General features: G+C 40.0%; 1 protein-coding gene across 1 annotated transcript in view; it reads right to left on the reverse strand.

The window, feature by feature from the left end:
• The window catches only part of LOC131727470 (diacylglycerol kinase theta-like), a 68972-nt gene that overhangs the window by 37127 nt on the left and 19190 nt on the right, over nucleotides 1–12655 (reverse strand). Inside the window, exons 12-15 of the mRNA XM_059018862.1 lie at nucleotides 9245–9396; nucleotides 8909–9057; nucleotides 8268–8452; nucleotides 741–841 (exon numbers count right to left, since the gene is read on the reverse strand). Of these exons, the coding sequence (XP_058874845.1) occupies nucleotides 741–841; nucleotides 8268–8452; nucleotides 8909–9057; nucleotides 9245–9396 (587 nt within the window). The remainder of the gene's footprint in view (nucleotides 1–740; nucleotides 842–8267; nucleotides 8453–8908; nucleotides 9058–9244; nucleotides 9397–12655) is intronic.

Raw genomic sequence — 12655 nt, forward strand, 5'->3', positions numbered from 1 at the left:
GAGAGTTCAAATATGTATTAAAAAAAAAATATATACATACAATAAAATAAAAAATAAAATAAATGGGTCTGATCTGGTACTACTAAGGTAAAAGAAAGTTCTCAGTTTGCTTGCCTTCCTTTCCAGGACAACTGCTGCACTTGCACTTTCTGGGCCTTTTCACCTCAGCAGTGTCTTTGGGTCAAAACCTCTTAGTGGATGCAAATCGTGTCGGTCATTAAGGGCAGCAGTTAGTTAGTTACAAGTAGGAAACGCTGCCAGAAGAGGTGGGAACAATTTCACTCTTCAGGTGAAATTACCAGGAAAGTGCAGGACTACAAGAAAGCAAGGCCTGCATACAGACGTTTCTTTAACCTAGTGTAGTTCCACATGTCATGTTTGGATTTCTTTCAAAACTACACATTTGAGACCAGCATAGCGAATGGATATAAATGTGTTAATAACTTGATTATTCTTTGAATCAATTTGAGCCCTTTTTTGGTTATACATAACTTTGAAGGCAGTGGGCTGAAATGCAGATGAGTCAATTTGTGTAACATTCTTAATGCCCTAGAGAAATTCCAGCAAACTGTAATTGCCTCATTTCTAACAACCTATGTTAATTCATTTTTTAAAGACAAAAAGCCTGGGCATTAACCATGCTCCAAAACAAAACACCATGCAGAATCTGCTGAGCAAAGCAAATGAAATTCCATCATGCCATCTTTCACGTATTATTAACAGAATAAGTAGAGCAGTACCTGCTGTTAAATTTGCCGGGCTCCTCTTCCCTGGCATGGTGAAAATCAAGACTCAGCTCTGCATCAATTCCCAGTCCACAGTAATTGTTCATATGCACCACCTGAAAGAATAGGCAGATTAAAATACAAACCCATAATATGATTACAAAATATTGAGGTTATTTACCTATGTTTTTTATACTGCACTCTCGCCATATCCGGTGCAAACATAATAATGGCAACCAAGTGAGGCGCCAACTTATATCTGTACTTACAAGGTTCTGCTTTACTTATTACACATTTTTATATCAAGGTGACTTTCCCCTTGATTTAAAGAACACCAATTCTGAAATAACATTACACCATCATTAAAAGGCCTTAATAAAACCGCAGCAAATAACACTGCAGTGGAGATGTTTCTAACCAAGCTAGCACTCATGCAGCTTGTGAGAAGTTTGAGTGTCTCAGCACAGTTTTAATTTCTTCTCCATTGTGTAAAATCAGCATTAAAAACAGCTGAACAAATATAATTGAGAAGATTGTCTTGTTTCATAGAGGAGACAAAGCTTCACTGGATACCAGTAAGGTATCCAGTGACAAAGCTTCACTGGATACCAGTAAGGCTTGGAAGTATTGTATTGCAAAGCACCTTGAGATGCCTCAACATAAGACACCATGGGCAGGATTTTCAAAAGTTCGTAAATGATAACTCCAGTGTTAATCAACAAATCGGTATGTAGCATGGATTTTGGCCTTCTCAAGAGGTCGTTATGCCTATCTCGTTATTTAAATAATCATTCTAATGTGATTTCCGAAATTATTTTGATATACAAAATAATATTAATATCTTAACAAGCAGTGCTTCTTGCGACTATTTATTTTGTTTGCGTGGGAATTTAAAATTGTCATCATTTATCAGGAGTTGCTCCCCAGTGGCACATCCGGTAAAGGCACTCCGCTTGGAGTGCTGGATGCGCCCTACAGCCTGGAGGTCGTCGGTTCGAGTCCAGGTTATTCCATTGCCAACCATGGACAGGAGTTTCCAGGGGGCGGCTCACAACTGGCAGAGCACCGCCCTGGGTGGGAGGGCTTAGGTCAGCCAAGGTATCCTCGGCTTCACCGCTCCTGAGTCAGCACAGGGGTGGTAGTGGTGAGCTGAACCTAAATACAATTGGATATTTCAAATTGGGACAAAAACAGGGTAAAATCAATTGGTGACTACTAAGTTTATAAAATAAAAAAATAATAAATTATCAGGAGTTAATTTGCACTTGGAAAAGGGAGGTTTTAATTAACGAAAGACTATAACTCACCTTGAAACAGAAATTTAACAGACCGTGGCTTCAACAGACAGAGACTACCTAGATAATTCAGTATTTGCAGTAATTAAAATATTTTAGACTTTTATATACTTGTGGTTATGAATGAGATTTGTTCACTTGTTTTAACAATTTGTAACCTTAAGTCTGGAACACACTGCCCGATGACATCGCAGGAAGGGAAGTACAGTGGCAATGGGGTGAATCAATAGGCGAAAAGATAAGGCTATGGCAGTAATAAATATCTACAATTATGGCTACCACATTTGACTCTCTCTATTTAATACACGTTTGTTTATGGTGTTTATAAGGACTTTGCATTGACTCTCACTACATGCGACTACTGCTCCTGCGATCACCTTTATTCAGCGACCACCTGGTCTAAGTGCTTTTATTGAACTGTATAAAGCGACCACCTGTCTAACGCGACCAGCGACCACAATTCTCTTACCCAGCAACGGACTCAAACCTGTATTAAGCACCCTTACACAGGGCTACTGTTATAAGAAAACGATGGTTTTAAATGGTACGTCCTAAATTCAAAGAAATTCGGTAACCATTTCAGCAGTCTTTTATCCGTAATCAATAAAACAACAGCGCTCTCTTGTAAAGGAAGAGAAAAAACGTGGAGAAACAAAAGGTCCTCCCTAGATGATAGAATTCAAGTTATTAAACTTGTAAAGGCAGCAAGTGCCAGAAAAACTGCTGACAAATTCAGCACTAGAAAGACGCAGATGCAGCATTTTAAAATGGAAAGAACTAGGGTTTGATACTTTGTTTTTATTTTTGTTCACGTGACCGTGTTTTGAGCTGATTCAACATCTTAATTAAACTGTTAATTACTAAACAAAGTCACTATTTTTTACCTTGATGTCCTGATTGACTTGTGATTCTGTTTCACCTTCTTCATTATTCGAACACAAGAGCAAACAATGACATTAAATCACTACTTTAACTTGCATTTCGTTCTCGCCTTGCCTAGGTAGCTTCCAATGTGTCTGTTTCGTGTTGTGTTGTTCTTTCCCGCTAATTTAATAGAATGTTCTCATAATTAGGATGTAGCGGCTTAAGACTTAAAAGGCAAACCGTTGAAAGGAAAATAAACACAGAAAAATTCAAGCCATATTTATAAGAGTATGAAAACAATGTGCACGGTAATCGTAAAATATCTTATGCTTATGCTGGCGTTGGTTTCAGGATGCAATGAATCAACACCTACCTGAAAGGCAGACACAGGCATTGAAATTTGCAAAGGATTTAAAACATTTTGTGTGACCTGAGACAGAAAAGAATTCATTACTTTCACAAAATAATTTGTTTTGTAAATACATTCTCTAAATGAATGTTATTAAATTACATACTTCCTTTTGTTCATATTACATCTGCTGGCTTTTACAGTGTATGTGAGGCATACTTAATTACAGGAGAGCATGTCAGAGACAAATAGAACATTCTTAAGTTATGGGCCCTCTTAAGAGACCACCTGTGTTAAGAGACCACTATTAGACTGTCCCTTGAGTGGTCTCTTAATACAGGGCTGACTGTTTATTTTTATTTACTATTCCTAACTCCAGTCAAACAAAACTCCACACAGGGTGAAAGTCAACAACAAACAAAACATTTGGGCACTTTTAGTTTGTTTTAAAAAACAATAATGACTGTTTAATATCTGTTTAAATACTACAAGGACTTGGCCTGTATCCTCATAAGGTAGGGTTTGTCAGACTTTCCTTCCTTGTGGAGACTTTTTGACCCAGCAAACACTACAAAACTTCCAACACACACACATACACATACATACACACACACACACACACACACACACGAGATATTCCATTGGTTTGTATATAATGTCCATGCTGATATTTTTGGAAAACAAGATCCAATAGACTCACATTGTACTTTTTAACTATTAGACAAAATATTTACAGAATACTGCTGCTATAATCATGATTCATTCATTATTAATAGCGTTATCATTAAATTATACCAAACCACGTTTTTTATTTACAATGAAGGTAACCTATACAGTGTCGCCCAAATGCTTATAAAGTTAGTAAAAACATGTTTTCCCTTCATTGTAAACTAAAACATGATTTGGTATAGTTTCACTATAACGCTATTAATAATAAACAAATCATGCAGCATGGTCCTAATAGCAGTTAAGTATTCTGTAAACATTTCGTCTAATAGTTAAAAAGTGCAATATGGGTCTTTCAAAAGATATCGCCACGGACATGAATGGAATACCTAACGTGATCGAGATCACTGACATGGATTTTGTGTACACTCTCAGCTTATACACAAAATAGATATTCCCATTATTTTTTTATTTCATTTCCATTTGGCTGCTGCTCGCAGGTGAGAGAGCCTTCTCCCTGAACGCTAGTAGTTTCCATAACAGAAAATTCTGCTTCCATTCATTTTTCTTGATCTCGTTAACATGTATTTTGATTAACGAGTTCCCTTTATTTAGTCGTTGAGACAGGAAGTGATGTATGTGACCTGTGACAATTAAGCTTTAACGAGAAATGCATTCATTCACAACCTCATCAAATCAATTTCAAAGCATTAACGGATTGATTTAATTAACACACTTCATTTGAAAATGACATGCTACTAAAGCTCTCATTACTATACCACGATTTGAAATTGTGAAAATCCTGCCCCATACAGTATAAGATTGAAGACCAAATAGTACTTTCAAAATATCATTTTAACTGATTTCCCTTTTTATTTTATGGGTTTTTCAAGTTACTCTTTAGCTGGGTTTGAGCTCGTTGGAGACATCCTAGGCTAACAGTCCTATATATAAGAGAGTTGGTGGGGTTAGCAGAGTCAAAGTCACATTGTTACATGCTTTGCAGCAAAGAAGCCGCCATACTAATGGGGGATTTCAACTTGGTGGGGAGCACGACGGTCGAAATTGAAATGGTGGAAATGAAAAATGACTGATTCCTAACGCAATCTGTCAAGGCACCGACTAGAAGGGAGGCATGCATTGACTTAGTCTTTTCAAATAACAAAGACAGAATAACTAAAACAGAGGTCAGAGAGCCACTGGCAAACTCAGACCACAACATGGTCTCATTTTGTGATTTAAAAGTAATGACTAAAGCTAAGGTTTACAATTTTAGAAAAGCAAACTATGAAGGTATGAAACAGAGACTGACAGAATTAGATTGGAGTAAAATAGAGAAAACATCCACAGAAAAAGGATGGCTGTTTTTTAAAAATGTAGTACTAGAGGCTCAAAACAATTACATCCCAAAAGTAGACAAATCTAAATCTAAAACAAAATGGCCCAAATGGTTTAATAGATCAATTTAAAAAAAAAATCAGCGAAAAAAGGCACTTTAAAGAGCGTTTAAAAGGGACCAAAAACAAAGTACACAGAAAGAGTACTTGGAACTGCAAATGCAAGTCGAAAAGGCCAAGAGAGAGATAGAAATCAATATTGCTAAGGGGGCTAAAACCAATTCCAAAATGTTTTTCCAATATTATAACAGCAAGAGAACATTCAAAGAGGAGGTTAAATGTCTAAGAGACACAAATGGCAAAATCATAGATGAAGAAAAAAAAATAGCAAATATATTAAATGATTAATTTTCACAGGTTTTTACAAAGGAGGATACGGACAACATGCCCCACATGTTGACCTGTTCCTATCCAGTTTTAAATAACTTTAGCATAACAGAGGCAGAAGTGTTAAAGGGACTAGGAGCTCTTAAAATAAACAAATCCCCTGGGCTGGATGAGATCTTCCCAATAGTACTCAAAGAAATGAAAGAAGTTATTTACAAACCGCTAACCAAGATCATGCAACAATCTCTTGACACAGGGGTTGTACCGACAGACTGGAGAATTGCAAACGTAATACCGATCCACAAAAAGGGAGACAAAACCGAACCAGTTAACTACAGACCAATAACTAACCTGCTTGATTTTTTTGAGGATGCAACATTGATAATGGATAATTGCAAAGCATACAACATGGTTTATTTAGATTTCTAGAAAGCTTTTGGCAAAGTCCAGCATTAAATATTAACCCTTTCCGGTCCATTGTCGGACTGGGTCCGACATTGCAATTATTCCTCACAGGTCCTTTGTCGGACTGGGTCCGACATCATTATAGCAATGCAAAAAACGGGTTTCTAGTCGTTTTTTCTCCGGAAAAAGCTGAGAAAACCATTCAATTGCCGAGTGGGAGCGACAAGAGCCGAGACAAGTCGAAAAAAAAAAAAAAAAGGCGTATCTCATGAATAGTTATACATGGTATCTGGTATCAGATAACGGGGCGGGTCGTAAGTAAACAAGTTGGCTGACTGAATCAGCGCACAGAAAACACGGACATTTGCAGAGCTTTTTTGAGATGTTATAGTAATAAAATAATGACTTGGATCGCATTATTGAGGAGTTTGGTGATAAAACGAGTGATCCGGAGATGATCGATCGGTATGTACGACTATTATTATTATTATTATTTATTTCTTACATAGGTGAACGCCATAGCAAATGAAAGGGTGGGGCGGGGCTGGAGATGCCTAGTGAGTGCTTTGTTGATATGCAGGGCCATTTAAACCCGTTTGACTGTGAAAAAAAATACTTTTAAACAGCGCGTCTAAAATTAACTGCGCGTGTGAAAATTAATTAGACCTGACGTGCCTGACGCGCGATTAATAAATGGACTGCAAAGGGTTAATGCTGAAACTGAACGCAGTAGGGATTCAAGGAAATGCATGCACATGGATTAGGGAGTGGTTAACATGTAGAAAACAGAAAGTACTGGTTAGAGGAGAAACCTCAAAATGGAGCGAGGTAACCAGTGGAGTACCACAGGGATCAGTATTAGGTCCTCTGCTATTCCTAATCTACATTAATGATTTAGATTCTGGTATAGTAAGCAAACTTGTTGAATTTGCAGACGACACAAAAATAGGAGGAGTAGCAAACACTGTTGAAGCAGCAAAAGTCATTCAAAATGATCTAGACAGCATTCAGAACTGGGCAGACACATGGCAAATGACATTTAATAGAGAAAACTGTAAGGTACTACATGCAGGAAATACAAATTTGCATTATAAATATCATATGGGAGATACTGAAATTGAAGAAGGAATCTATGAAAAAGACCTAGGAGTTTATGTAACTCAGAAATGTCTTCATCTAGACAATGTGGGGAAGCTATAAAAAAGGCCAACAAGATGCTCGGATATATTGTGAGAAGTGTTGAATTTAAATCAAGGGAAGTAATGTTAAAACTTTACAATGCATTAGTAAGACCTCATCTAGAATATTGTGTTCAGTTCTGGTCACCTAGTTACAAAAAGGATATTGCTGCTCTAGAAAGAGTGCAAAGAAGAGCGACCAGAATTATCCTGGGTTTAAAAGGCATGTCGTATCCAGACAGGCTAAAAGAATTGAATCAATTCTGTTTTGAACAAAGAAGACTACGCAGTGATCTGATTCAAGCATTCAAAATTCTAAAAAGTATTGACAATGTCGACCCAGGGGAATTTTTCGACCTGAAAAAAGAAACAAGGACCAGGGGTCACAAATGAAGATTAGATAAAGGGGCATTCAGAACAGAAAATAGGAGGCACTTTTTTACACAGGGAATTGCGAGGGTCTGGAACCAACTCCCCAGTAATGCTGTTGAAGCTGACACCCTGGGATCCTTCAAGAAGCTGCTTGATGAGATTCTGGGATCAATAAGCTACTAACACCCAAACGAGCAAGATGGGCTGAATGGCCTCCTCTCGTTTGTAAACTTTCTTATGTTCTTATTTGCATGGAATGAGGTAGGTTCAGTCCCAGCACTTAGGATACTTCAGACAAACTCAAAGCAAGCTCAAAGCCAGGTAAAGTATGATTCATAGAACAATTATAATAACTCTATTTGGGAACAACATACATTTTAAGCTACTTAAGTGTTCTACAGTATCACTAGACACAGTATGCTTGGAACATTTGTATGAATTGGTCTTTTCCAAAAAAAGCCGACTTAAAGCCTAGCGCTTCTGTAAGGAAAGGAACAACCCATCTCCCATACAAAGATTTTGGTTTTATTAAATATCTTATTGCAACACAACACCCCCTTCACAATTCCCATGAGGTGCCATGTTTATTTTCCAAGCAGGATTTGGATGTGCATTTTTGGAGGTGACCACATAGGCATCATGTAGATACTGATTCCAAAAGGCACTGCAGCAAGTTAAGAGTGGGCTACCTTTGGTGGCTCTGGCTCCGTGACGCCATTCTCCTTATCCTCGTCAACAACCTCTTGGGCGTCCAGCAAGATAGTCCAGCGGTCCATCAGCACCTCTTCTGCTTCATCCAAGGACATGAGCAGAGAGTGGGGGTCCTCCCCACTATAGCCTGCACCCCAGCGCAGCACCCTGGCCAAGTCATTACCTGAACACATTGTGAGAAAAAATAACTACATCATTTACACCACAGATACATTCATGCATGGTGGAGATGTATATAAAGTATCATCTTTCTTAAATGTCTAAGTTCAAATTCATGGAAATCAAGGAAAATAAACATGCTGTGAAACCTTGATAACCTTATTAATAGCGTTATCATTAAATTATACCAAATCACTTTTTTTTTTTTTTTACAATGAAGGTAACCTATACTGTGACGCTGAAATGCTTATGAAGTCAGCAGAAACATGTTTTCCCTTCGTTGTAAATAAAAATGTGATTTGGTAGAGTTTAACTAGAAAGCTATTAATAATATAAAATAACAGAAGAGATTTGCATTCAACACAACACGTTACCAAGAGCTGTAGTAACAGAGGTGTTGCAAAAAAAATAAATAAAACATTCTGGTTTTCATTTTACATGGTAAAGATCAGCCACTTACCTGTTCCTAGAGGCACTATCCCAATGGCTGGGTCTAAACAGGCTAGTTTGTGTCGCATCTCTTCCAGTGCACCCAGGACCCAGCCAACTGTCCCATCACCTCCACACACCAGGATCCGGAAATGCGGCATCTGCCGGAAAGTATGCAGCCTGGACACAGAGGAAAGGATTTTTAAATTCCATTTACCTAAATCATACCAGGTTTAAAACAAGAATTCTCAAAGTTGGGTGCTTTCCAAAAGCAGAGGAGGAAACCAATATAGCTCACATATAAATCTGACTGAATTGTCACCAAAGTCTCACAGGGGACAGTCTAAAACACTAAGAATGGCCTTACCCTGGCAGAGGCCCCGCACTGGTCAGTTCAAAGACTTGGTGAGGATTTAGAAGTTTCCGGAAACTGTAAATGAGATCTCTCCCTTTCAGTCCTCCACTCTTGGGATTTACAAACACAAGAAGAGGACAGCATTCCCGTGGCAGCTTCTTATGCTGCAAAAACAAAACATTAAATAAGAATTCCAACACAATTAAACAGCCAATTTTCAGGAAAAAAAATAAAAATCTAGAATTGCCTAGTGGCTAGTATTGGTACTGTATTTTTGTTTCATCGCCTTGCACACCTGCCAAGCTTCTTTATCAAAAATACCATTAGTATCCAGGATTTATTATTTCAATATTTGCAGAAGATTGTATTAGTCTGTAACCCATGATGTGCAACTAGCCTTTCGGTTAACAAATAGTACTACTGTACAAGAGAATGCCATGCTTTTAGAATATTAGCATATTTTATTTTGATTTGTTTACAGGTTGCGGTTTTGTATAATGATGTAGCTTATGCACCTGGTCTGAATTAAAAAAAAATAATAATAAATAAATAAATAAATAAATAAATAAATAAATAAATAAAAAATAATTTGCAGCACATGGCTCCTAAAATAAAGAGTGTTGTTTATTTCCATATAAAAAACTGCATTCCTTGTGTGTTATATATACTTCCTAACTTCATGCATTTCTTTCTTAAATCTATGAAAAACAGATTACGGTTTATAAATGTAATGTTGGAGCTCAGAGGACCAAACTGAAGAAATATTGAAGGAAAAAAGAAAGCGTTAGGTTATTATCATAACCTTGGTTCCCTGAAATAGGAATATGAACCTTTACAAAATGGGTGTTCCCTTTTAAGACACCAGAACCTGAAAACTTTATACCAAAGACACTCGTCAGAGGAGGGTGATGTAGTGCTGTTCCACCCCCGCAAGCATAAACTCACGACTCTCCCTGACAGTATCGCCATTTTCCTTCGAGAACTGCGACCAAGGACGCTGCGACCTCAAAGTTAATGGTTAATATTCCTATTTCAGGGAACCAGGGTTATGATAATAACCTAACGTTCCTTTTCAAGTAGGGAATATTAACCATTACAAAATGGGTCAGTATACCCAAGCTGTCACTACAGAGAACAAGCTGAAGCTGCCTTGTGTCTGAATCAAATACCAGCGTAGCTGGAATAAAAACATTAGGAAGGACCCACCTTAATGCTATATGAGTATACCCAATCTGTCGCAAGGACATGGTATACAACACTGAGCTACAAGCTAAGCAAACCGCTTGTGCTACAACAATCTTCCAGTAACTGAAACATTAGAATGGACTTGCCTCTAATGTTCTGTCGTGAGGGTGGACTGGGAAGCCGCCCACAGTACTCTTGTGCCAAATCCAGGGTTCTGCGGGTCCACGACATTCAGCCGATAGAACCTGGCAAACGTATGGGAGGAAGCCCACACCGCTGCACAGCATATCTCATGGATCGATGCACTTTGAAATAAAGTCCATAAAGTCACCTGACCCCTGGTGGAATGGCCGGTGAGCTTCTCGGGCGGGGGCAGATTGGACAGTTCATACGCAGTCTGTATTGCCACCGGGTGCCTTTCAAAAACTGCCCCGCCAAGAAATGAGCTCCTGGGGAGACTGAATCAATTTTTATATGGCACAACAAAATGGCTGCCAAACAGACTTTTAGAGTAAAGGGAGATTTCCCCTCATCAAAAAGTATAACTGCCATAGAGCATGTAGTGGGTTTGAACCCACGAGCCAAACACCGTGTCTGAAACATGCCCCACTTGTAACCATACTGAAAATTAGTAGAGGCTGCCCTGGTGTTTTGTAGGGTGTCAAAGCTGTAGGTTCTATGGGTTGGGGTGCCACTGGGTACCCTGCGCCTGACTGAGCAGGTCGTGGCGCATGGGCAGCTCTCACGGCTGGCTGCTCAGGAGCTGTATCAGAGGGGAGAATCAAACTCTCCTGGGCCAGTATGGAAATATTAAGAGCACCCTGACCCGATCCTGCCTGACCTTCTCCAAACATGAGCGGTGGCAGCACAAGCAGCAGAAACGCATAGAGTAGACGTACTGGCCACAGGTGTGCCAGTGCGTCCATCCCTAGAGGACCCCCTTCTCCTTTTATGGAGAACCACCAATCCCCGCTGGGGACCCCCCTCGAGCGGAGGTCCGGAGTGCTATTGGTCAGTCTTGGCAGGTGAACTTCGCGAAGTGAGAGGAGGTTCACTTGGGCCCACAGCAGAAGCTTGTGGGCCACACAGTGGAGACTGGGTGACCGTAAACCACCCTGGTGGTTTATGTAGGACGAGCACGTGTCTCCCCCGAACCTGCATATGCAAAAGACCCAGTCAGAGGGTGTTTGCTGCTGCTGTCATCAAGCCTAGAATCTTCTGGAAGAATACTACTGGTAGTGCCTTGCCGAGCTGAAACAGCTCTAAGCAGGAGGTTACTTTCAGAACTCTTTCGTCCGACAGAGTAGCCAACATGTGTCCTGAATCCATGCACAACCCCAGATAGGTCACTATCTTGGTGGGTGCTAGCTGGATCTTTGCACGGTTTACCTTCAAGCCCAACTGATGTAGATGATTGGTGACGAGCTCTGTGTGTTCGTGCACCCTTGCTGAAAAACTCGCCGCAAATGAGTCAGTCGTCCAGATAATTGAGTACTCTGGGTCTCAATGGGGCTAGTATAGCCTCTATGCATTTTGTAAAAAACATGTGGGGCCAAAGAACGTCGAACGGTAGAACTGGTACACTGTTCCCTGAAAGGCTAACCTCAAGTACTTCCTGTGCGCTGGTTTTACTGGGATGTGGAAATAGGCGTCCTTCAGGTCCATTCTGGTGAACCAGTCGCCTAGCCTGATGGACTGCAACAGCCGTTGCGAAGTCAGCATCTTGACCCGTATGTGACTCAGTTACAGGTTCACCTGTCTGAGATCGAGGATTGGTCTGAGGCCGCCATCCCGTTTTGGCACCAGAAAATACCTGGCATAGAACCCCCCGTTCTTGCTGGGGGGGTCTACTATGCAAATGGACCGCTTTGCAGCAGAGCTGCTACCTCCTGAGCCACCCCGCTTGGCACAGAGCTTCGGGAGGAGGGTCCAGCCTTATTCATAGGCATGGAGGAACACTCCTTTGAGTGACATGCTACACGGTTCTCTAGTGTACGCTTGGAGAAGGGAGCACACAATTCACAAAAAGTGATGTCAGTCAAGGCCCTATGCGCATGCTCGGGGCCCAGACAGACAATGCATTTTTCATGTCCATCATTTGCAGGCAGTTTAGCCTTGCAGGAGACACACGTATGGAACCCAGACATGGTAATAGTGCTGTGTTCACAACAAACAGTGAATATAGACCACACAGTGGAGTATTGACACTATGTGCTCAGAACCGACACTCTGACACTG

The sequence above is a fragment of the Acipenser ruthenus genome, unplaced genomic scaffold (assembly GCF_902713425.1).
Source record: "Acipenser ruthenus unplaced genomic scaffold, fAciRut3.2 maternal haplotype, whole genome shotgun sequence".
Lineage (NCBI taxonomy): Eukaryota > Metazoa > Chordata > Actinopteri > Acipenseriformes > Acipenseridae > Acipenser > Acipenser ruthenus.